This window comes from Paralichthys olivaceus, chromosome 2, assembly GCF_024713975.1.
Source record: "Paralichthys olivaceus isolate ysfri-2021 chromosome 2, ASM2471397v2, whole genome shotgun sequence".
Lineage (NCBI taxonomy): Eukaryota > Metazoa > Chordata > Actinopteri > Pleuronectiformes > Paralichthyidae > Paralichthys > Paralichthys olivaceus.
The window spans coordinates 19,465,834-19,492,833 of record NC_091094.1 but is presented as its reverse complement, the minus strand read 5'-3'; the positions used below and the strand labels follow the sequence as shown (position 1 = coordinate 19,492,833).

The window sequence follows — 27,000 nt, the reverse complement described above, 5'->3', positions numbered from 1 at the left end:
GTGTCAGAATGAAGAGCAGCACAAATGGTTAACTTGGACTGATAATGTAAACACAGTATAGGTGCATCTCATGAACTGGTAACCTGGTTTTTACTCAAGTTAAACCAGAGAGTAGCTTTAACTCTACAGATTAGCTTTGACTTTAGAGTTGCCACCACCCACTAAATGACAGTGCCCTATTAGGCTTTGTATTAGAGGTTAAACTATTTGGGGTCAATGTTCAGTTTATTTAAGTTTTCCCGGAGAGTCATGCATCTCCAGGTCAAATCTTCTTGTGGGAGGGGTGTCATTTTATAAACATCCACTAGGGGTCATACAATTCTGACAATACCTACACCGGGAGCTTTACCTTCAAGAAAATTGTGTAAACTGTGAGAAACCCAGGTTTGCAAATATAAACTTTTTTTGCATACCATCCGTGGTATGATATCAGTGTTTGACTGTGTAAACACTGTCAAATGTACGGTTAAAAAAACAACAATCGTAGTCAAATGCTTTAGAATAATTTATTAGGATTTTAAAATTGAAACTGTCAGAAAAAAAACAAGGAGAAAAGAAAAGCATTGCTGTAAAGCTTGGCAGAGGACAGCCCAAATCTCAAACTTTAACTGAGCTCGTGTACGAGCTCCATTCAAAGCATTGGCCCTTTTCCTTACATCAACACAAGAAAAAGACATCATTAAAATCAATATACAAGGGGAACAAGATCTTCAAACAGAAAAATATAGTTTCTTTTTTTTTTTTCTGAAAATAAGTCTTAATGCCGCAGAATTATCCACACGTCGTCTGCTATTACCAATAATAGTACTATTTTCATTTGTAAGGTAAAAAATAACTTATTGCTTTATTGTAAGTTAAAAAGTTACAGTGTTGGTGTCCAGCAGTAGTTTTATGTCGTGTCCCAGGTGGTCTGACAGAGGAGCTGCTGGCTGGATCAGGAAGTTTTCTGCTGCGGCTAACGTCACACAAGAAGGCCCAACAAATGGCCGACTTGTTTTTTGCAAATGTTGAGTTTGTTCAAGCTATGTTTTTTTCCAAACGTTTCCTGCCAGCCAGTGTCGTCTGTACTGAGGTCCTGCATCAGAGCCGACCGGGAGCGAGACCCTGTTCGATTTGTGGTTCCCTGCCCAGACCCCCTCTGTTCACCACTACACGGAGCAGCAAAGGTCGATAAACAACAACATGTCAGTTCCAGAGGAGCAGAAATTTATTAGAACTAAATACGAAATGGGAGGGAGGCAGGGGAGAGGAGCAGATGAGCCAAAATGGAACAGGGTGATCTTTTTTTTTTTTCAGTACCAAAAAAAGGCAATCGAAATGCTCCTTCGTTGCCGAAAGTAGTTCCATTTTACACGTTGATGTATGCACACAACACTCACTCACACACACTCAGATGCAATCACATGCACCTTCAATAGTGATAAGAGGACAGAACGTGACCGTGATGTTTTCTACAATTGCTTCTCTGAGAATGTCCTTCATTTTGTTTTCGCGGTGGAAAATCCCGCGTAAAAGAATAATAATACAAAAAAGAAAATGAACAAAAACAAAAAAAACATTGAGAAGTGAATCGCACAAAAAATATATAATATTTTCAAAAAAGAGGAAGTCAAGTCAACCCCTCCCCCGGACCCCGTGAACCAGTGATTTCTCTTGTTTTAAGGTTTGTTGATCCTTCGTAGTCTGTCGACTTAGTCTGGTAGAAATCTGGTTCACCGTGGTGTTAAAAACTATAAAAAGTCAACGTTGCTTTTCCGTGAAGTAAAGCAAACACAACGATGACTTTGTAACAAAAAGAACTTTTTTCGTTTACTGAACAAATGTGTCAGACAGAACTTCTGCAGGCATCGCAGCAGTGGACTGGCCAACAACGTACACATAAACCATTATGCATACTGATAAAAAGTAGTGAGATGACCACACAAAGTAGTACATGACAACCTGCTGTTATCCCCTTTCCAAACCAACTAATGGCATGCCAGCCGGTTCAGTAATCCCCTCCCCCATACCATCAAGCCCTACCCCTTTCCTCCCAAACCCACCCCAACCTCTATGTACAATATCTTACAGGGAGACATAAAAACATTGCTTTAAAACCAATTACAGAATAAAATACCTTACAGATTATCATTATTATGTCAATATTAATAACAATATTACAAAGGTTTTGTTTTTAAAGACTACCAAAATATACATTTTAGGTTTTTTTCTGTTTCCGTGAAGCTTGAGTTAAAAAAAAAAGACTGTTGTTGGATTTGATCTTCCTTTGTTAAAAATGGTGGTTACGCAGCATTTTCTCCCTCCAGCCACATCTGTAACAGCTTTCAACGATTTCATGATGAAACGACATGTAACATTGAAATAAAGTTATTATTATTATTAAAAAACTCAAGAGTCCTCTGTGACTTTGTCAAAGATGACAAATGTTTCTTTTTTTTTTTTGAGTTTTCTTTTCTCAGCTTCAAAAAGAAAGAGGATGACAGTGGGTGGAATCTAGTTATCAGACTACGTGAGGACAAAACAAGGAGCGATGGGGGACGTTATGTCGAAGTGAGATTAGTACAGCAAAACAAGAGTTCAGGATTTAAAAAGATATTCAGTCGGTGGGTGGAGCCACAGGGAGCCCGGTAAAGCCTGTGGCCGGCCAATCAGGTTGTGCCATCAGTGGGCAGCCAGCATTGTGATTGGCTCGTCAGCAGAGGAAGAGCCTTCCCATCTTCAGTGACCTGGGTCGCCTCAGTGGTAGCCATTAGTGAACGCAGTAGCAATCAGAGGACCCTGAGGAGACACACACACACAATGGCTCAATACACTTTCTGTTCGCTCATCCATCCATGTGTCTGTGTGTCTGTGTGTGTGTGTGTGTGTGTGTGTGTGTGTGTGTGTGTGTGAGACCTACCCCTAGACCGTGGCCAAACCCTGTACTGGGGGCGGGGCTTGCGGCGCTTATGTAGCTGCCGACTCCTGAGTCCTGATTGGCTGCAGCATACAGGTCAGCCATTGGTCCAGGGCTGCTGGTGCCCAGGAAACCAGCTGTGCGTGAAGGGGTGGAGCCTAAGAGACAGAGGAGACAAGTCAGGCCTCCAGGCTTTCTACACACACACACACACACACACACACACACACACACACACGTCTAAAAATATTCTTTTATTTGTCCAAGCAGGCCATGCTACCTGAGGCAAGCATACAAATATGCACAAGTGGACACGGTTTGTCTCAGTGTTTCTCTCTCTCTCTCTCTCTTTCCATCCCTCTCTCTCTCTCACACACACACACATACACACACACATACATACCTCTAACTACTGCTGCTGCGGCGGCTGCTGCCATTGGTCCATATGCAGTCAGAGGAATGGCTGAGGATTACATCAGAAAAACCCAAATTACTGCACAGACAACTCACTGTGGATCTCTCATATAAAATCATACGTAACAATCTACAGCGCGGTGTCAACATCTGCTCACACATCTGTCTCTGAGTTAAATCCACTCGGTGGAGGAGTTAAGATCCTAAAAACCAACTGCACCAGTGATACAGCATTAGACCATAGAGTTCTTAAAATGGGCAACAAAATAGTGTAGCTGAGAAAAATGAGGATAACGTTTTCCAGCATGGATGCAGTTGCATCTTAAAGCCACTTGATGGCAGTATAAAGACAGAGCTTCTTGAAGATCACAGGAGATACTATTTTGGACATATTTTAACCCAGTTTTTGCTCCCAGAGTAATTCACAGAGTACTAAAGCACTGCAAACAGGTCTGTTTCTGAGATAAGTTTGAGAAAGTTCTGATGAGTCATTAAAAACTGCTCACAGGTTGTTAAATACAGCAGATTATATGGGAAAGTTCAACACAAAGGAACTTTCATATGTATATTTTAAGTACAAGTGAGTATAAGAATTAAATCAGCTCATCAATAAATTGTAACAGTGGAGCTTATTTCTTGAACCAAAACTGTGACTTCATTAGTTTGACAGTTCATGAAGTGTATTCATGGCCAACAATGTAGACCTGGAGAATATGAGCTAGATACAGAACCACCCCATCGGAGGTTGAACGTTCAGATCACAAGAAAGGTTCATTTTCTAATTTTCTACATATGACACTTGTGACATACATTAGAAAATATCTAAAATGTTATTTAAATTTATTTTAAATTAGTTTTATTATAATCTTCCACCTTACCCACCTTAAAGTTTCTTTTACATTTTTAAACTTTAATTTAAATCTAATTCAGTTCTCTCAGTCCGTCAGTGAAAGTCACTCTCAGCAGCTTTGTTAATTACTCTTAGCTGGTAACTTTAACCACCATTTAGGACGACTCCTAATGGTCAGATAAGACACTTTGAGAATTTGACTCCAGGATTCAGACAGAAGTTCTTTGTATGTTCAAAGGATCGTTTGTATTTCACAGAATCACAGACTTATCTCGGAATGTGTTTTCACGACAGCTGAAAAAACATTTACCTGCAATGATTGCAGGAAATTACAAAACCTTTTGCCCATTTTTTCAGCTGATGAAATTGTTTATTACTGTAGTAAACTACCAGACTATTCTCATCACAGGAATAGTTACATATTCAGTCACTTGTTCTGACTGAAACCTCATGTTTGTACTGACTAGTGAAGAATTTCAAAAGATATTTAGACCTCATATCAAATGTAAAACAGTAGCATGGACGATGAAAACGCAGCCGTAGATCTGTGAAGCCAAATTGATCCTTGGTCAGTTCTACAGTACATTTATGAAGTTACTCATAGCTTCCATCCAGGTTTACAGTGTTTATTCAGCAGCAGTTTCCTTTGACTTTCTGCTCCTAAAAATCCCTGTTTTTGTCTCTGGGGCCGTTGGAGGAGTGAGGAGCCACTAACCTGCCAGCTCAGGGGGGTGGGATGATGTCAGGAGGGGGGTCCTCTCTAAATGGAATTCTAGAAACAGAGAGGGTTGAGAGAGAGAGAGAGAGAGAGCGCTTTATAAATACAGTCACCATCAACCCGCCACACTACAAAGCCACAGTCACACAAACACGCACGTTGCCTCAAACATGGAAGCACAAGCACAGAAAGTCAGAGCTCTTTGGTGAGACAGGGCAGGAAGGTAGAGCAGAGGAAGAGGAGGGGCGAAATGAAAGGCGCTTACATAAGTAGATAAAATAAACACAGAAGGATAACAAAAAAAAAAAGGTCACAAATCAAAGGAAGAAGATCAACATTAGAGACTTGAGACATAAAAAAGGTCTTTCAGAGGAGGAGGAGCATTGGGAACAATTTGAAAATCAAACTCTTAAAGCATTTACAAGCAGCCAGAGAATCCACTGATGTTAAGACTGTGTTAACAAGTGTGTGTTTGTGTGTGTCCGTCGATCGAACACACTTCATCAACACAGGACTCGCAGCTGCATCAACTACATGTCACAGCCGGCCTCATTTAGCCTGTATCTTCGAGAGCAGAGTGAACAGTGTGTGAGGTGTATACAGACGTACCTGGGAATTGATAAGTGTAGCCAGGCGCAATTCCAGAGTAACTGCGGCTGGTGTAGGTAGTAGTCTGAAAACCTGGGTAGCCTTTTAGGAAGACACACAATCATCAGTTTGTTAACACACACAGGAAGAGAGCACTTCATGAAATTTGATCTGAGCTGCTGGTGAACTTTAAAATGATGAGTGCAGACACGTAAGTTTAGTGTCTCTCATTTAGTGACTAACTCATCAGCCTGTAGTGAAGTTAGTTAATGCTGACCAGTTTCTCTTTACTCTGACTAGAGATAGTAGACAACAACTTTTATTTATGTAAATAAAAACTAGCAGACCCAGCCATAAATGTGAACTAGTTGATATTTAGTTGTACAGGTTCTCTTTTTGGTTCTGGGATTATTTTGATCAGATATTCACTGGATCAGTTTATCCAAGCGGGAACATACAATAATGATGTGATTATCATCTTTATCATTATCATCATAACATTTTTTCCTGTATTTCTTTAAGGGTCCGTGTCACGTGACTCCACAGCTGTTACTGGGACTATGGGGACAATAGTATGGTACAATGTCAAATGTCCAGTAGAGGGAGCCAAACAGCTATAAATGACATAGGTATAGCATTTTTTTTTCTTCATTTCTCTTCTCAAGAGATATTTTTACTCCACTGAGCAGAACTGTGTCGTCCTTCAGTATGTGACCTCTAAATTTTTCAGATACACAGTAGGTCTATTCATGGGGAAATGTGCCTATGAGAATCAGCTCAGACAATAATATTAATCTAATCAAGACCTTTAGATCAAATTAAATGGGTTTACTTTTAGAAATACTGGATGAAAGGAGCTGTAAAGGATATTTTCATCATGATGTGAGATCACGTTTATATTACAGCACAAAGATGATGAGCAATGAAGTGGTCAAAAAATCCCATCAATCGACAAATATGGTGTTCAGAAAAATAGGTATGTATTACTCTTTTAAATAGCAATTATAATTTATTTGATTTTCCTTACAGCAATTATGTAAACTCTTCACTTATACAAATGTAAATACGTTATAGTCATTTCAAGGGTTAAACGCAGGGATAGCAGTGACATTAGAAGATATTTGATAAAACAGAAATGTGCTGTGTTGAGCTTCTGCAACAACAGCACCTTCTTCTAATGAATAAAAATCTCTCAGGAGACTTATCAATGACTAGCACTTTAAATGTGTATATGTGTATGAATGAGCTTACACATGCTACTGTGTATTTGCTTCAGGTATATTTGAGTTTGGATCTTACCCAGCATGCCAATGCCCAGCATAAAGGCGTCCATCCCATAAGGCATCACTCTGGAGCGGCCTCTGGCTGAGCCTGTCGGCGTCATCACCTCCTTGGGCTGGGCTTTCTTACATTCCACCTGAAACATAGGAAGTAAATGATCATTTAATAACAAGTACTACTGAGATTCAAACAATGCTTACACAAAACTCATTATCAGAAACACTCCTAAAGAAATATGTTTCTGATCATTTAATTCACTATATGACAACAACTGCAAAGGTACTGGAGATTTCGTGTTTAAATGAAGGTTAGCCAATTGAAAGCTTGTGAGTTGAGGAAATGTGTCATTACCATTTTGTTGTTGATCTCATGGAAGTGAATCTCACACACTTTCTCCACCACGTCCTCATTCTCAAAGGTAACAAAGCCAAAACCTGGAAGACACAAACACACACATACAGACTGTAATTCCAACACTTGACCTCTCTGATTGGACATGTTTGTGATATCCTAAAGTTTGTGACAAAGGCATAAAGTATGTAGAGGAGACACTACCCCTTCAGATCTTCAAATTTTACTGGAAATAAAATGTTTGTGACAGTGTCACAGCTGACTTCTCTATTAAGTGTAATAGAGGCAATAGTCATCCATCCATTATCTATACAGCTTTCAATTTAAAGGTGGTGCGAGCGCAGTGTTTCTGTCTTCCTCCGTCTCTTCACTAAACCCCATCCCCTTACACAGATGTCAGTAGTGTGAGCGTGGCTCGCTCTGTCATCAGGTGTTGACATCATGGAGGATCAGGTATATCTGTCCTCTACCAATAATCACACCCCAGTTTCTTCTTCTCCCCCTCCACCCTCCCTCGTTTCCCTTCTCCCCTCTTTTCCTCACTTCTCACGTCTCATTAAGTTACATCCTCGCCTGTAAGCATTCTGACCCCGCACCGTGACCCTCAGCGGGCGCTGCACTTCTGCCTCACTGAGAGAGGACAGAGATAAATGAAATGAGGGGCAGCCGGAGGAGAAGAATGTGAACAGAGAAATATTCTACCATTTCTTTTTTTCTGTGGAGCTTCACCTAATGACTCTATCATGCTGTTTCCCTCCTCGTTCATGAGGACCTGTCTCTGGGAGTCTTAACGGTTACTCTGCGTACATACCTCTGTGTCTGTTGGTTGTTTTGTCGAACATGAGCATGGCATCGTCGACCTGTGAGAACAAAGCGGAGGATAAATGAGCAACGACATATTAACACACACACACACACACAGACCATTACACAGCATGGGGTGCCATTGTCCCTTTTTAGCATTAGAGTTAGAGGGGAAAGCAGATGGAGAGGGTGGAGGGGGGGGGTGAGGGAGGGAGGGTGACAGGTGACAAAGGAGAAAAAGAAAAAAGAAAGAATGAGGAGAGAGAGAGAGAGAAAGAGAGCAATGGGTAAATGAGGGGGAGCTGTATAAAAATAAAATACAATCTATCATCGCGAAAAAGAAAAGTGTACGTGCACGGGAGTAAATTCTTTTCCCACTCTTTGCTCCATCTCTCCTCTTTTCTCCCCCTTTCATTCGCTCACCCTCACTGTCTTTCTTCCCCTCTCTGCAAAGTTTACTATTCCCATGGAGACCCTGTAAAGAATTTCAATTAGAAGAACTTGCCCCCCTCCCTCCACAAACCCAAACTCATTTCAATGAGAAGAATGGAGTGAAAAGCGGGAAAAGAGAGGGAGAGTAAGCATAAGAGAAAAAAGGGGAAAATAGTGATGAATTATGGTGTGATAAATAAAAAAGATAGAGGGTAAAGTTTGATAGAAGATAGAAAATCTCTGAGTGAACACTTTTGAAGAGAAGAGCAGAGGACAAAGTGAACCAGGGTCTTTGTTAACACGCTCTCCTTTTATTCTCCTTCTCCCTCCACTTTCCTTTTCTGCACTCACTCCACTGCCCTATTCATATTCCTTCTCCTCCTCCTCCCCCTTTTCACCCTCTCTCTTCCCTCCCTCCCCCACTTGTCCTTCACTGGCAGGAAAGTTAGCAGCTTCTGCTGCGGCTCTGACGGCATGACGAGAGAGAGAGACAGGGAAGCCAAGGCCGGGATCGCAGGAGAAATAACTTTGGTTTTCTTGGCTGTCCCAGGAAAAAAAACTCACACAAATCTGCGACGCAACCTGACTGTATCACATGGAGACACACGGGGAGTATGACTACATTGCTATTTTCATTAGGCAGCGAGCACTGAAACTCAAACCAGTGTAACATGAGTGGCAGAGGCCAGTGGATGACCAGACCATCCGATTTCTAACCTTTACCTCGTAAGAAAAGCTCACACACACACAAGCGTTCCCTTATTCCTGCCAAATGATGAATATGGAGAGCTTTGAGATTGCTTCTACAGCCTCCATGACCCTGTTAACTCTCTTCCTCAATGTATAGCTTGAACACACACTCACACAAACATGCAGAGCACCCCCCCTCCTCTCTCTGTCCTTCATTCAGTTTTAACCCCCCCCCCCCCCCCCCCCCCCCTCCTCATGCCTAGCACCCTTCCGGTCGTCCAAACTCAATGACACAGCAGAGAGCCGGGGGAACAGGACAGTAAGTAGACAGCTGCGAGCCTACATGTTATCATAGGACTAGAGTTACATGCACGGCTAGCCCTCCTGTTAGCATTAGCAGCATCTATTCTGGAAGGATGGTTCGCACGGCCGCTGCCAGGGGCTTTGGAGCTGTGCTGCTCCGAAGCCAATTTTTTTTTAAAGCCGGCACAAAAAGATTATATGTGCTGTGGGGTCAGGCTAATATGGTTAGCCTAATTGTCTTCCATGAGAATACAATGGTGTGCTGACTCGCAAACGTGTGTGAGCTTATGCTGTGGTCGCACACCAGTCCCCCCCTGCCCTTGCCAGAACCAATAAGAAGATGCTCTCCGATGTCCACTACCCAGGGTGCTGTAAGACAATCTGATTGGATAGCCGTGGGGGTCGGAGATTGGCTTAGCAGCGGCTCAGTCGCTAACTGCTCAGCATGCATGCGGAGAGTGGAGAAAAGTTAAGGTCATATTCTCATGAAGTTGGGCCCCTGTCTCTCAGATGTAGGGTTAACTGTGCAGCCTCCAGAGCGCAGCAGTAAAACATATCCAGGTTTTACTGAAGCATGCTGCTATTGTCTGAAGAACAAGTGTTTGCTGGCAAGTCCATTACACGTTCTTTCCCCCAAGATTATGAAAGGTGGCATTCACATTTTTTCCCTGCTGTCTCCTCACATCTCGCTCTTTTATTCTCTCCCTCTCTCTCTCCGCGGCCATCTCTCTCTCTCTAAACAGGCCAGCAGACAAAGTGCTCAGTCAAGCCTCCTAATCGCCAGCTCACATGGGTGAGCGGAGTCCTAACTTTTCCCGTCTGCCCTCTCCACATGCTGCACTTTTCATCTTTTCCCCTTTTTTCTTTCACTTGCCACTCGAACATATTCTCCCGTTTTGTTTTAAAAGAGCTTAAGAGGGGAGGGCTTTAATTCTTTGAACTCTGCAATAGAAATGGTGCCTAGATGGGGGCTTTTTCCTACTTGATGTCTTGCAATGCCTCATATCACCAAAACCTAAGCTTAACAGTTATGTAAGTCAATTAATCATAAAAGTACAAAAAACAATTATAAATTAAAATTCGTTTTAAATGTTTTCCCGGAATTTTGCTGAATAAACACATAAAAGATGTTGATCTAACAGATTTCTAAAAATTTAAAAATGGACAAAATATTTCTTAACACTCTTTGTTTGCCCATTTTTCTCAGCTCCTTTCATGCCACTCCCTGGCACCACGGAACATTGTCGACACATATTTCACCGCACTTAACCAAATGTTAAGACGTCATCACGGCCATACAACATAATGAGGTATAAGATGGATGCCATGGCTTTCTGCGGCAAAAAGAAGGATTGTTTTAACTATTATGGTTTTTGGTTCAAACGGATTTAACTCGCGCAAACAATAATCTCCATCAGCCAGTCAGAGGCCATCAGAGGATTAATGCTACTTTTTAAATGTAAGGTACTTTCAGGAATGCAGTACAGAGGTTGGAAAAAAATCAAAACTGGGAATTTCCTTTGGATTAAACATAATTGACTGTGTGTCTTAAATGACTAAAGTGCTAATCATCAAATCACCAAACTATAAGCCCGATTTCCTGTTAAAAACACGTTGCTCTGATCCACACAGGCTCTACATTCACCGGTAGCAGAAAGGAGGGAGGTGTTCTCAACTCTCCACCTGGTTGAGGGGGATCACAAGACCTTCATCAAACATGGCTGCTGTGGTCTCATTGGTGCAGGGACATTCAGCAACAGCAGTTCAGACTTGTTCTGTTAGGGAAACCACTCGTAAACACTGCTTTCAACTCCTCACTTTGGTCCAAAACACCTGATGTGTCGAGTCCAGTCTAATAAAGTTTGCGTAAGTGTGCTTTCAGAAGTGTACTTCAAAAAAAATCGAATCAAAGGGTCGCCGAAAATGCATAGTGCATTCTGTGTTTTCCTTTGCGGGGCGGTGCCACGGTATGAAAATAAACAGGGCGCCGAGTCCCACTCCATCCCAACCTGCACCTTGTAACCAGGCTCGGATAATAAACAAGAAATACCTCCTGCTCGGCAGGAATGCACTGTGGGATCGGCGCTATCCATGATACAGCTTTGGTCTCACGTGTCCAAACAGTCCAGATATCCCCCTCATCCTGCGGAGGGAATGTTGTCTTAGATACGAGTGTCTGTGATCACCAGGGAGAAGTAATTCGGCACAGAGCTGCAGTCACTTTCAATAAAAACACGCTCTAGTAAAACATGACACATGTCAACATCCGCCTTACAATGAGGGTGATGGTCACACATGTCAACCTGGATCCACGGCCCAAAAACAGAGGACGTCTGCCTGCATTTCTCAGGAACTGTTCTTCTTATCGGCTTCTCACTAGCCATGTGTATAGTTAATGGCCTAGAGAGGTGCAGTGAAGAGTTGGACATGTGATACCTTCAATATTAAGTAAATTTGAATAAACAGGCAACCAGCACTGTGTAGCAGTCAGTGGGAGCGGGACAGTGTGCCTTCAGTTGAACATGTCTTATTCTACGTCCTCGGATAAACTTCAGCTGCAGTAACAGGCAGCCTGCATCCAATAATATCTGATATCATTTTGAAAATATGATTCATTTTAATCCAGACCATGTTTATTTTCACCATATTGGACTAATGGCTGTCACGCAAGGGCTGATCTCCATCGTGGCAACAACCCTCATAGACTAATTTCCTCTTTAGTCATTTTTCTTCAAAGTAAAAGCACATTAGTTTTGTTGCTGTGAGGCTTTATGTCGAGCTGAATTGTCGAGCTTGTTTGAAGATTGTGTCGAAATACACGAAATCCAATGTAAAAAGAATTACCCATATTAGAGTATAACACATGGGGAAGAGAAATAAAGAAAATTCTGTTTCATGTTATTAAAAAACACTGACTATAAAATCTTCTGATAAACACTCTGCACCTTCACTATAAAAAGCTCCGCACACAACGTCCAGCACACAAACAATAAAAAGTGACAGTATACTGTCGAACTGGAAATTCTAATTCTGAAGTAGCTCCAGAGCACTGTGCCAGTTATTTAAATCTGAACCAGTACCTGAGATATGGTAATGACCCCGAACATGAGGCCAGCTGAGAGAAAAACACGGGCGGACACGAGGCAGAGGGAGCTTCGTGCTGTTAATTTCTTCCAAACCATTAGGCCTACATCCTGGAGCAACACTCATTTTGTAACGGCCCTGCTCACTGGTCAACAGCAGCAGAACCACACACACACACACACACACACACACACACACACACACACACACTGTTTGTGACAAGTGGATCACTGGCTGTGAGTCTCGCTGTCTGTCTGTATCTGGACAAATGTATGCAGCCTCGCCTCCCTCTGCAGCCTCCATGATGCCACTGTCACACACACACCCATCTTTCCATTCATGCAAATACACACTTCTCACGCATTATTAAAGGAAACAAAAAACACACACATGCACACACACACACTGGGTTACAGCAGGACAATGGGCGAAAGCAGGTCACCACGGCAACAAGCTGAGAGGGAACGGAGCAGGGTGTGTGTGACTCTATGGGATGGGAGGGGAGCTGGTGTCTGAGGTACAGATTTTGGATAAGGTGGTTCGGGAGGGGGGCTGTTACAGGAGCAGCTGTTGCATTTGATTGGGTAATACTGAAGAGCCTGGACCCTAACACACTCCCAAACCCCCCGAAGTGAAGTTAGCAAAAAAACTTACCCTTTCCTGCATGACAGATACGTTCAAACATTTACAGCCCATCAGATTGCTGTTTTCCTCCTTTTCATCTCCACTTTTCTTCCTCACTATCTCAACATTCCTCCTTTTCTCTGCCCTTCAACCCTTTCCGACATCCCCTCCCTCTCTCTCCATGGGGGGCTGCTTCTTCCCTTTCAGTCCCCCGCCATCTTCCTCTCCTCTTCCCCTCCCCTCGCTGCTTTTTTCTCTTCCTCCCTCTCCCCGGCCACTCATCTGTCTCCACAGCATGGGTTTGCCTTTCTCCACATTTCATTCAAAGGGGGCAGAGCAGGACAAACGTATGGAGGCTAAAAAACACAGAGATGTGATCGGCAAATAGTTAAATGGCCGACAAAAGAGATAAAGAAACTAAACTCGCGCTGGAGCTGCCAGAGCAGAACACAGATGACCACACTGCCTCTTTCCCCTTCTCTACTCTTTGAGTTCTTTCTCTCTTTCAATCCTTTCTTTCACTTTCAACATCTGGCCCTTTTCTCACCACCTTTTACGCCCAGTTTGCAGCTTTTGTCGAGCACTGACTCGAAAGAAGGGGGGAAGTCGACTAAAGCAAAAAGTGTCAAAACAATTCCTTCTCTGTAAATTTGCAAATGCGCAGAGAAAAGATAGAACATGATGAAGGCAAGAAAAGACGAGTACAGTTCATCAAAGGTCCATTAGAGCAGTGATTCCCAACCAGGGGGTACTTGTTCTCCAGTGGTAGCATCTGTGGTTGCACAGTGTGTAGGTGGAAAGATTGTAGAGTAGCACAACTAATTTGATGAAACTGAAATTTAGATTTGATTAAAAATGTGTGTCCACACACTGAGTCAGCTGCAACAGCCAATCAACACAAGTTAAAAATAAATGTGTGCAAAGACCAGATAACAAGTAAATGTGAGAGCAAAGACAAACATTTTTCTAAGAGTAAGAAACTGTGGGAATATTGAGCTAATGGATAAATGATTCATGTAGCTAATAGTAATGATACATAATTGAAATAGTTAGCTTACATTAATGGATAATGGGTTGAATGAGTTAAAAGGAGAATGCTTAAAACAATTATTGTAAGTGATAATAGAAAAATGAAATGTCTGATTAATAAATGATTGAAATAATATTCATGGATAAACAGCTGGCATCATGAGAGGAGCGACCGCGGGGGCAGAGGGTGCGGCCGCCCCCAGGGCCCCATGCTCAGCAGGGGCCCCCACTGAGCTGGATGTTTGGCAGGACCACAGCAGCCGATGTCTGACGGATACTGACTGATTGTCAAAGTTACAGTTGCAATGTAAATGTTTTTTTAAATCTGGCATGGTGTTAACATGGAGACCAAGTGCACATCCGGTGCATGTAAAGTCAAGAAGCAACGAGTTAAATTTGCTGTTTCAAAACGATGATGAAACAGATCAATCAATCATTATGTGATGTATTTTATATACTATAGTAAACCACAGCTGGCTGAGCAGGGAAGACAACTGACGAGTGAATCATCCATGATTACTTTTTCATAAGTTAAATTTTGGTTGTGAAGTAATAAGTTAGATTGTTAAATGAATCAGTTGTAACTCCATCTCTGCACCTGTCTGTGTCACTGCCTATGGTGTTGTCAAGTTTGTACTTAAATGGGCTTTTAGTATTGAAGACGTCTGAGTCTATAGTATGTTTGAAAAGGCTTTGTAGAGTATTGTACCACTGTGTTTCTTTTTTTTCATGTTATACTGGTGTAAGAAACACATGAAACAGAGCTTGGTCGTCCTCGTCTATACTTGGCTGGCCACTAGCTACTTGTTTTCTTTTGTAAGATCTTCAGACAAACTGGCCCCATTCTATGTTTTCTAAAACTTTGGTTGCGCTCAGTAATTATTGTTTATGATTATAATATATCAGGTATTTTACAGTTGTACATTTTAAAGAATCACATCTTCTAGTTCTAATAATTATTAAAAGATTAATGGTTCAAATTGTTAATGTTAGATGTAAATGTTTTTCACTTTCTGTCACTTTTTTTTAACATTTCCTTGATTATTTTGAGAATGATTCATGGATCGTGATGAAAAAAAATCTGACAAATTCAGGGGACTGATATTTATGAGTGTGCGCAACTACTGCGTGTCATTCTAGTTAGCAGATGGAATGACGATTTAAAAGTAATGGACAAATTGTTGAAAAATTCAGGTGTTGTGGCCAAAGATTGGATAATCAATCATTGTTTTAAGAATCCATCCATTAAATATCTATACTGCTTATCCTTTAAGGGTTGTGGGGAGCAGGAGCCTAAATAACAATTGTATCCACTTTCAGTTTAAATAGATTCAGCCGACCAGATTGAGGCAAGTCAAGGTCGGGAACCACTGCATCAGAGGAAAGGTAGGAGCTCGTCACTGAGCGGCTACAAATAGATCCCAGATTTGTCTATGGTTCACCTTTCCAAACTGGTCGAAGTATTGCTTCACATCTTCGATGGTGGTATTGACTGACAGTCCTCCAACAAAGATCTTCTTTGTCCTGGTCACCAGCTAGCAGCAGAGGAGAAGAAGAAGAAGGCATCGTTTACCACTAATCACATTAGAATTGGGGGGGGTAGATGCCTGTGATAAAGAGACTTAGTGTTTGTTTGTGTTTGTCTAATCTCAGAGGTTTCTGAGAGCTCCTCTGAGCAGTCAGGTTAATTCACTTCAGTGCAGGGTTGAGCTCTAAGGAGTGTGAGTGAGTGTGTGTGTGTGTGTGTGCGTGCAGGTGAGTGCTCATTCATGTGTTTTCCAGGACACAAAAAAGCCTATGTGTGTGTGTATGTGCGCGCTGATGGTCGGGGTGCAAGGTGGGGGGAGGTTGTTAAGGTCAGGGTACAGGGCCACGGTGTCAGGCTGGACAAGTGGATTGGCGCTCCTCCCTGATCACGTGACTGACTCTAATCCCAGCCAACCAGGGCTGAGTGATTGGGGGTGACACATGACATCATCCTGACTCCTCCTTTAGCCATTAACCCCTTCAGGGTGCACTCACCTTGGGCTGGGCCCGACGGGGAAACGCCACTTTAGGGTCGATCTGTAGAGGAGAGACAACATAAAAAAGTTCAAAATTCTTAAAGGTGTAGAGTGAAACACATATTTATTTTATTATTCTGCTATTTTTCATTACGTATTTCAAGCCTCTATTGTGAACTTGACTGTTGTTTTTATGAATGATTGTAGGAGGCCAGCACAACTGCATTACACATCGTTACCTCTGCCAAGGAGGTTCTGTTTTCTCCACTGTCCGCTTGTTTGTTAGATAGATTGCACAAAAACTACCAGAAGGATTACCATGAAACTTGTCTGAGGGATGTGGTTTGGGTCAAGAGAGAAACACAATAAAATGTGGGTGCGGATCTGGATCGGGAATTTCAGGGAATATTTAATCAGTTTCTTTAACAAATAACACTTGTTATTTACTGATATTTGTTTAATCTTCTCATAGTTTGAGGATCCACAGAACTCACCACGTGCATATAAAATAATTCATATTTTTTAATGTAACCAAATACATTTCTTTGTTTTTTTTCTATAGAGACGTATTAAAGTAAAAACCTGTCCGACTGACACTTTGGCTTGCACATTTAATGAATTTGACAAAATATTACACTTTATATTAAAATTTTATGGACTATGCATTAATAAATTGTACTGTATATTTTGCTTAAGTTTGCCAAAAGATCATTCACAGACGTGCGATATGAAGTTATGTCTGTTTCGGGTCATTTAGACACTAATAGACGTCATAAAACTCTAACTCCCTCTGTTTGAAAACAACAGGAATCCAATTAGACGTACTGAGGATTTGGGAGCAGTGGTGCTGTATAAAAAGAACTGTCAACAACAATCACAGACATATGAAGCATATGAAAATCCATTGTATTCTCCGAGCTCCCACACATTAGAAATGCAGACATGGGAAAAACGACGTCAGGTCAAAATATAAATCAATCAAATCCTGGGGTTTCATTCTGATAAAATGTAAAATGTGTTCTTGAGCAGTTAGTGAAAAGATCTCTAGGAAACCAAAAAGATAATACTGGGTTAAACAGAAATGAAATTGTGCCCTCTGAGACGTGGAGGTCCACCCTGCATAAGTCTCTTTAACAAAGGCACCAAATCTTCCGCCTGCTCTGGATATATGTTAGTGGTCGATCCCGTTGCTGCAAAAGTGCAAAAGTGACTTTCCTTCTGGGCATCGGTGAATTATCACACTGTTAACAAACCAGAATCAGTTATTACACTGAGCCTGAGTCTGAACCATCTGAAGGCCTACAAGTCCAGAAATAGAGCATATGCAAATCTGTAGAGTATGTATAGTAGCCCCTTGTTTATGCAAGCCCCCTCCCAAAAAAACTCCAAACCGACCAGCCAAACAAACAAGGCAACGAAAACCGAACACACAGCGAGACGTGAATGCATACATTCTCTGCACTAAATGTGTTACAGGGACAAATTGGACAGTCCAAAATCCAAAATGAGCATTTAATATTCTGCCTATAATTCAGATGGAGATATCTATTTTGTCTAAACCTCACAAATCCAGACAACCCCCATTTTAGATAAGCCAGATTTGACTGTATCCATATTTCTGCTCAGTGAAACGTCTCCACACTGGTCAAGGTTACAGATAAAATTAGAAGCAAATGAGTTTTGAATGAGCTGGCCTTTAATAACTCTAAATATGCAAAGCCCGGCCTGGCATTTTAAAATTGTGTGGAATCTCGTGTTATTCTCACCCGAGCCAACATGAGAGATGATTTTAGGTCACAGGGCCTTGTAGTGTATTATGGTCTTAGACTTCCATCTTTGTTCTAATAATTGGATGTGTGAAGCGAAACCCCTTGTGTCTCCGGCTGCCACCCGTCAGAGGTATTGAATTGATATTGGCGACTAAAAGAAGCCCATCATACGGCCAGAAAAAAAGCACTTATAATGTGAACAACATACACAAATCAACGGGAGGACGTTGATTCAATATCCAAAACAATCCTCTCATCTCTTTCCTATTATAACTCCCTGCTCCTGGTGACCAATCCTGGGAGGACCTTTTAAGTGCCGCGGATTAACTGCTGCTTCAGGGAGCAATGACGCCGTGTAACTAAGATGCAGCTGCCACGTCCTTGGAGAGGATGGCAGGAGGACGTCGCACCTTCAAGTGGGGACACAAAGACGTGAAGTGTCGTGTCACCTCCAGCTGGTCTCAGTGCAGAGACAATGGTGACAAGGACACGCAATGTCCACCAGACTATCGGCAGCAACAATGAGAGTGCGCACACAAACAGTGGCAGCACACCGTTTACTTACTGGATCTGTGCTTAATGGGCCAAGTGTAACATAATATATGTGTGTGGCTTTGTGCTGCACACTCACAAGCAAGTGACTCACTGTATGTACCACATGGTTTTTTTAACCTTCAATAGACACTAAACGGACAAGAGAGCAGAAGACACAATCGTGCCAGAGGCAGCTGCTTTGGTCTGATACAGTACAGTTCTGTCCACCTGTACTATACTGAAATACACTGTTTCTAAACTGTACACTTGTCTTGAGGCATAAATACAACACGCATTAGAGGAGAGAGAAGCTGCTGTGACCTCTGAAGAACAGCACAGTAATACAACCACAGAGGAACACTGCTTCTTAAACACTGTATTTCATTGTAATATCAACACCACTACACACCCTAACCTAACTTTAACAAAGCAGTCCGCGAGAAACGCCATGCAACGTGGCCGGTGTTTCTTCATCCCATCTGAAAGCACTGAGAGGTAACAGCCTCTCGTGTTCAGGTCAGCCCACCTGCCTTTAACCGTTTTAACAAGACTAGAGTACAGGAGCCGCCCCGAGGCGATTATGTGGCACAGACGCAGGCCGTGAGCTGTGGCAAGAGGAACCCAACACAAACATATGGCTGCAGTCACGTACCAATGATCGCCACAGTAAACACAGTAGTATATCCAGAAAGGAAAAAAAATATTCAACCAACTAAAAAGCATTTTCACTAATTGAACATTTTGCACATTACATTAATTTCTGCTTGGAAACACAACAAAAAATAACTGAGCAGTAATTATTTGGCTTATCTAGAGAATTACAAACTTCACAAATAAGTAGAAATAATCATTTTAATACAACATCATAAAAACAGAGATATTAAAGACAGGTATGATGGTAAAGATATATAAAGGTAAAAACTTTTCTCATGGTTTATATAGTGTAATATTGACCACTGATACTACACACGTTGACACCAGTATTTCATAGCAGACGATCTTAAAACAACCTGGAATTCAGAAGGTTACCAGCTAGACTAGGTTAGGCCTAATGCAGTATCTGTAGTAGTGCTACTACAGCTATGGTCATGCCATGCGGTTAAAAAAAATCATTCCACTTCAGCGAAGAAACAGAATATATCTATATAACATCATTTCTACATCTGGCTGTATTCAGAGAAAGGCAACAATAGATGAAAAACTACAGCATCTATCAGACTGGCAGATTAGCCTCGAGGAAGACAAGATAGGCCACAAAGCAAAATAGTGAAAATGACTTAGCCAGGTCACCGTGTGCAACACTCAGAAGTAGCTCTTCAGTGGGAGGCTTGACATTTTTTAAGAAGTGGCTGTGTAAAAGTAACAGTCCAAATCAGGACCGCTGACAAGATGTAACCACACAAGAATAATGGTGAAGCCTTTCTGCGGAGGACAAAAAGTCGGACAGAGAAGAGTTATGACTGAGTGTCGGTGAAATGGTCTGACTAGCATCCTGCTTCATGACATCCAACCTCCGCTCAATCTAAGCAGCGCAGTGACGGCGAGAGCCTACGGTATGATTTTTTTTTAGTGGTTTAGCTTTTGAGACTAATCTACAGCCAATAGTCACCTCACGTGGCCCAGCGCGTCCACCAGTGTTACAAACTGGAAAACAAAAATAAAATGATAGAATGTCACATAGATGGATAGATAGATAGACAGGTAGATAGAATAGGAAGGAGAAAAGGCACAGGAAGAAAGAGCAGGAATTCATTTGGAAAACAGAGTGGGCCCATGAGAAAGTGGGCCTGTCCAGTGTAGCGGTGCAGAGGGGCCGTCCCAGCAGGCAGCCCCTCTGATTCCATTAATTAACAGGACAAAGAGTACAAAACAGATGGGCCCGTAGAGGAACTGGGGCTCCCGTGCTACCCCCACAGGCATGCATACATACACACACTCACAAGCCCCCACATAATGTAAGCCCCCACACATGTTAAATGACATACATACTGTATGTAATTATCAGAGCGAGGACACACAAATGTACACACATACTATCCACCTCCTTCCACACCACTGACAATAAATATATTTGTCGTAATGTGTCAAACCACATGTAGACATTAAGGCTCAGACAACCTGCCAAGACATTCCTGCAACAAAATGGCACGCACGTTCATGAAAAAGGCACCACAGGCCACCCCATTATGTGCAATATAATCAATATAAGCACAACAAAAAGCTATAAACAGAGGACGGGGGACAAAGGGAGTTGGCATGTCAATGCATGCACACACAGTGAGGGAGAGACTTGGTTTGGGCTCGGGCCAGCAGGGTCAATCTGCACAGCTGAACAATGGCACAGTAATTAGTTAACGAAGCTCACTAATGAGGAACCCCCCAACCCAACCCTGCCGCTACCCCGGTAACCCAGCTTGAGTGCCTCGCCGTGGCGGTTGAGTGAGGTGGCGATGATGCTGGTTCTAGTGCAGGCCGAGTTTGTGGCACGACCGCAGAGCGCCCTCGATCCACCCTCAGAGCAGGTCCAGGCTTTATCCCCGGATCTGAGGCCAAGCATGGACTCTCGGAAACCCAATCCAGTTTGTTTCCTTCAATCCGATTAGTTGCTTTTCAGATCCATACTAATTACAGCACAGGAGCCGGGCCTCCCTCCCTCTCTCTCTCTCTCCCCCGATCTCTCTCTTCTCCTCTACCTTCTCCACCCCCCCTGCTCTCTCCAGTTTTGTCCATGTCAGCATTAACAGCTAATCTCCAGTCAGGAGCCAAAAGAGCTACCGCTAGCAAACTGAACTCTCCACTAACCAGGTGTTAGACCAGCAAAGACTGTGACAGTGGCAATCTGTAGTGCCAATGGTCCTCAGAGGCTGCTGCTAACATACAGTATGTTGTTGCAGTGATAGTAGCTCTATTAGCACCATACTATGGCAACTGCTACTGTACCTTCACAAACAGTTGGGCCAATGGCAACACGTCAACAGGAGAAAGTTTAAATAAAAAAACAAACTATGTATGGAACTTATTTTTACCATTTCCTCTATAAATGTATTTCCTTCTAAAGTTCCTTTTTCACGGGTCCAAAAACCCACTGACACCCACTTACATCTGGCTTTTGTCTACGATGGGAATGGATACAATCAGTGTACACTCCAGGTCAAATGATTCTCCAGTAAACACACATTTTATCGGCTTCAATCAACAGTGATGAAAATGTGACTCCCAGGTAAATTTCTTCATTTTCTTTATTTTGGCAGTCTACAAGCTGATGCTGCACATTTTCGGTGTGACGTTATGACACCAAATAAACTTCCGGCGTTATGCAAATAACCACGAATATTTGCGTACTTATTGTTTTTCATATTGTGCAAAATGTAACTCTAGCAAGACAGTTTCTGGCACGTTTGTGACGTTGAACATGACTCATCAGGAGGAAAACAGAGACAAACTCCTCTACCAGCAGTGGAAGATGAGTCAATTGCCTTTTGATAAAGTGGATACCTGCTAGTTATGGTGAAAAAGAGGTATTAGTTTGGCATCATCCTTAATATCTGATTTGCTGCCCGTTAAAAAAACACACACACCATCAGTACCATCATAATGAAAAAAGCGAATGATTTGAATCATAAGAATACAACGATCAATCACTAATTAATCAAATACAAATCTAAAATCACTGCAATAATCCGAGGGAGTGAGAATAACTGGTCTCGTCTTTCTTCTCCTTCCCCTAACTGGTTCCCGTAAACTATCTATGAGAGAAAACAAATACCAGTTGTGTCCTTCTTCTCCGTCCAGAGAAATACAACAGCACAGCACTGCCCCGAGGCCACACTCTGTCCTAACAGGAAATCTGACCTCCAACCAAAACAACAACCTCAAACAGAGCTCACTCTAGAAAAACAAAAGACAGCCTCACATTTGTTGTATTTATATTTTCAGGGCACGCAGGTATTGTGATGCAAACTCTCCCCTCGGCCCTCGGCTTTAGTGTTTCTAAAGGGTGCATAAAACAATACTGATGTAACAGGACTGTAAATGTTTAATGCCACTTGTAACCAGTGCAATGGACCTTGCACCGGTTAATATAGTTTACTTCTCACCCTGTTGCTCTTATACGTCCTTTTCATATCCACCTCCCTCGTCTCTCCTCTTCCTGCTTCAGGACTTGTAGCGCCTTTTCTCGTAAACTAAAGGCTCAGCATAAAAATAATAAATCCGCACACCGAGTCTTTCTTTCTCATTCCAGAAAGGAATGTCTTCCTCAAATCTCATGCTGATCAAACAATACAGTGGCGCGAGGGAAGGGAGGGGGCGTCCAGGTGTGATGCAGACTCAAAGTGCATTGAAAATGACAGAAATAAATAAATATAGAACATAATTAGGCGTTAGCAGTGTGACACAAAGGGTGACATGGGCGCTATGAAAAGTATTAATTCCACCTACACAGAATTTGACCCGAAGTTGATTCCCAGCTGCAGCATGTTATACCAAAAAATATTAACTCTTCACAGACTTCACTTCATAAAATGTTTAAATATAGATGGAAACCATTTGGCCTAATACAGTGGTTCTCAAATGGGGATTTACAAATTAAAATACATGTCTAACATCTTTCTAAGACATTTCTCTGGCGTTGTGCTTTCATATAACTATATAGAACTGTAAATGTCAAATTATTCCAAGGGACATACATGAGGGGTCCCTGCAATATTTTGTATGTTTGTATGTATCTTGTTGGAGGTCATTATAGCTTTAATCTATAAAGTTCGGGCGAATCTAAGATCGGTAAACACAAGAAAAGGGTTCATTCAGTCAGACATCCCAAAGTGAACGACAAAATGGCAACCATAGCCTTGTGTTAAAATGCCTGGTTGGATAAATGGCATGGTGAGCTGCTCGCTCCACTCGGCGCTACCACAACAACCTGAGCAGCCAAAACTGCAGTCGAGCCGCTAACATTATTATTGTTTAGCCTTATGTGGTGTTTTGGTTTATAATAGGGCAACGCCTAACCCCACCAGTGGCCTGCCAGGCTGAGCCTCCACAAGCCTCCAAACCTGTGTTCACATAACACACACACACACACGGTCTGGCTCCCACAGACTTCAGCAGTACCTGGTTTTAAGCGGTAACATGACTCACTAAGTAACACTTTACAGTTGCATAGAATCACATCCAAGACAACTAAAAACTCTGAGCCATTACCTGCAGCAACACTCATTCTGAAATAAAAATCACAGCAACCGTGTGAAACATCCACTCAGTTCAAATACTTGAAAACTTTTTAAATATTAATCACCACAAACATACACGTTATCAGCTAAGACATACAAGTATAAAGGTCTGTCGTGTTTTAACATTGTGTGTGTGTGTGTGTCAGAGCTTTGCTGAGCCAACCAACCAAGCCCAGTGTCTTGAGTTAATGCAAACTAGCATGGAAGTTGTTATGGCGACATAAATCCCATCAGGCTGTGCAGTCGGTAACATCACTGTCTCCTGTGGCTGATATCACCCCCGGCAACCGGCCTGCTCCCAACAACTAACCAGGTCTACCTCTCTCGACCCATGGGCTCTGATGACTTTCTGTGCAACTGTTTTCCACACTCAAATAACCCTATTGTGTGTGTGTGTGTGTGTGTGTGTGTGTGTGTGTGTGTGTGTGTGGTTAAGGAAAGGCCACAAGCTGACATGGACACACCCATCACCCCATTCCCTCAACCGATCTACATGACCAAGACAACAACATCCACACTCTCATAGATATTTAAATCAGAGTCTGTGGCTTTCACCCTCGCCAAACTACAAACCACAGGGATTCACACTTGTGTTCCAGTCAGTGTGTTGTATAGGTGAATGATGCAGCTAACCACTAGCATGTTGAGCGCTCTGAACCGATTTGCTCCATTTAAAAACATTTGAATTTTCAGTGTCAGTGTAAGAGGGGGAAACCCACCAGCAACATGAGCTGTTCGGGCACGTCCTCTCCAAACACTAGCCTCTATCTACAAAACATCACTATTCGAATCCAACTTAAACTCATCTGGACCATACAGGCTCCCCCCTGACATTGCTGCCCCAACTGTTCCCCCAAAACTTTTTTCTCCCCCCTCTGACTGTTGCCACCACCAAAGCTGCTGCTGTTATTTGCTATTTGAAAAAAAGGAAGAAGAGGGAAAAAACTTGTGAGCTCTGTGTAAACCCTGTGAGGGTTTTGCAGGGGCTCCTTCCCCATTCAGGTCCCCCAGGTAACCATGGCAATGAAGTCCAAGAAAGAACGCTTTCATGTTGGCGCCCTGAACCGGGATTTGGAGGGGGAAATGAGCAGAGAGGAGGAGGAGGAGGAGGAGAGGGGGCTGCTCTACTCCTCAACTTTACAAGCCCTTCGGTGCATGGGGGAAGCAAAATGCACCAAGGGAAAAAATATACCACCACACAGAATCTGACTGGGAAAAGTTACCAATGACAAGTTATAGTGGCACCGTCCTGCAGCTGTCTTCATGCAGTGGCCAGAACTCACCGTTTTGGAGTCCAGGTCGTGTCTATTTTGCGCCAAAACCTTTTCCACACCGGCTTGTTCTGCGTATGTTACAAACCCGAAGCCCCTGTGAAAGCACATGTAAAAGACCAAATTAAATAAAGTGCGTGAAATCCGAAAGCGAAGTCACAAACAGACTCGTCGTGGAGAAGCATGGCAGAGCATGAGGCATCCAGTGATAGGACGGCGGGGCGCACACGCCTCCTTCTTACCTCGACCGCTTGGTAACGGGATCTCGCATCACCATGCACTCCTTCACCTCGCCGAATTTACAGAAGTACTCCTTCAAACCCTCTGCGGACACAGCAAAAAGGGATCGTGATTAAACATTAATAAGAAAACCATGCAGGAGCGAGAGATTCACAGGCCGTGTCCTGGCTGAGGTGATGTGGCTGGAGAGAGACAATGGGGGTCGGACCACGTTGTGTTTGTGTCCCTCTCCAGCACGGGCACATCCAGCCTGGAAGGCCCTGCGGAGCTGGGGGTGACGATCTGCTGCTGCTTGCTCTGCCACAACAACAGCAGCAGCAGCAGCAGTGACGGGGTAATAACGTAAGGGGAATAAAAACTGTGCTCACGCGTCAGCCTTGTACGCACGGCTCTTAAAATAAATGAATGGACGCAGCGGAGCGCAACAATGAGGAAAACAAGACGCGCAGCCTGGGCTCCGTTAGGATCTGAACTTGTGCGTAAACACACAACAATCGATCACCTCCCTGCCCTTAATTATGAGTGTTAATGAGTGCACATGCAGGAAATAAACCCAGACAAGTCCATGTATGTGTGTGCACGCCTTTCCAGTGTTAATCCCCCTCCTCCTCCTGCGTCTCTCTGCAAGTCTAAACCCTGAGATCCTGATCCTCATTGAATACAAGGCTTTGATTCAACTATTTACTGTTTCTCCTCAACTTCAGGAAGCCGCAGTGTAACGGAGCTGTAATTACGCCACAAGCATGATGGGAGATAAAATAAACAAACAAACAGGAGGCTTTCATTGAGACTTGTGAAAGTAGCGTGCGGGACAGCTCACCTTGTGTCGTCTGCCAACTCAGACCCCCGATGAACATTTTGCTGAATGGAGAGAAACAGAAGGTGTAAGTCACACGCACGCACACACACAATAACACATACACACGCGTCTTTTTTTTTTACTGCACAGCCACATGGCACACATTCATTGAAGGGCGGAATTGTGCGTAATTACAGCGTCAATAAAAGTAAGAAGAAAGCATCGGCCATGTTGCGAAGTCACCAATCGGCCAGTCGGGCCGTTATAATCCCCCAGAGGAGGAGAGGAGGGAAAAAAGAGAGGAAGAGAGAAAAGAGAGAGGGATAGGATTTTCCATTGGATGGAGGAGAAGTTGCAATGTGGCCTTGTGGAGGCAAAGCGAGATAAATAAACAAGCGTGAAGGAGGGAAAGAGCGGCGGTGCGTCCCTGTCTCCTCCGCGGAGTGAATCCATCCCACACACACACACACACGCGTTCACACACACGCAGCGTGCTTGTCTTTTGTCTCGGCGCGGCTCCGCTCCCGCACTGAACTCAACTAAAGTCCAAGGTGAACTCAAACCGGGCCGAGGCGAGCAGGAGCGCGTGGAAAAGGGCAGGCGGGCGCACGGAGGCCGTTACCAGGGGTCGTGGGGGGAGTTGTCCGTGCCGGAGGAAAGGCTGCTCTGGCTCCCTTCCGTGTCCATTCCGCTCTCGGCTGGTGTAATTCCCGCACTGTGAGGCGAGGAGAGGCAGTGAAGCTCCATTCACTGCTGCCGCTGCTGCTGCCGCTGCTCCAGACTCAGGGGCGGGCAGCCGAGCCGGGGAGGGAGGGGAGGAGAGAGAGAGGGGAGGGAGGGGAGCAGGGATGGGGGTGGGGTGGTTGAAAGGAGGAGGGGTGAGCGGGGAAACACACACACACACATGCATGTAGGCATACACGCTCGGAGAGAGAGGCTCCGCCCCTAGCTCGTTTCCCGTAGCCTACCCTGGCCCTCGAACCTCCTCCCCCTCTCTCTCCCTCCTCCCTCCTCCCTCCTGCACGTTGCCTGCCTTTATTCATGCTGCCACTGGCTCTCTCTCTCTCTCTCTCTCTCTCTCTCTCTCAC

At 43.4% G+C, this 27,000-nt stretch overlaps 1 protein-coding gene across 2 annotated transcripts; it reads right to left on the bottom strand.

Moving 5' to 3' along the window:
• Positions 1–492: 492 nt before the first annotated feature.
• LOC109629300 (RNA-binding protein Musashi homolog 1-like) lies at positions 493–26,734 on the bottom strand. 2 transcript variants are annotated; one of them, XM_020086972.2, is made up of 14 exons: positions 26,534–26,734; positions 25,933–25,973; positions 25,115–25,196; positions 24,885–24,969; positions 16,087–16,128; positions 15,507–15,599; positions 7,910–7,958; positions 7,099–7,181; positions 6,766–6,883; positions 5,488–5,568; positions 4,876–4,932; positions 3,300–3,359; positions 2,900–3,054; positions 493–2,778 (listed from the first exon to the last, which is right to left on the bottom strand). In XM_020086972.2, the coding sequence occupies exons 1-14, from the start codon at positions 26,656–26,658 to the stop codon at positions 2,737–2,739; spliced, it is 1,113 nt and encodes a 370-aa protein (XP_019942531.1). In that variant the 5' UTR covers positions 26,659–26,734; the 3' UTR covers positions 493–2,736. The 2 variants fall into 2 exon arrangements, with proteins under 2 accessions (XP_019942531.1, XP_069366577.1); XM_069510476.1 differs by lacking the exon at positions 4,876–4,932 and having other exon boundaries at positions 2,594–2,778; positions 26,534–26,713.
• Positions 26,735–27,000: the final 266 nt, after the last annotated feature.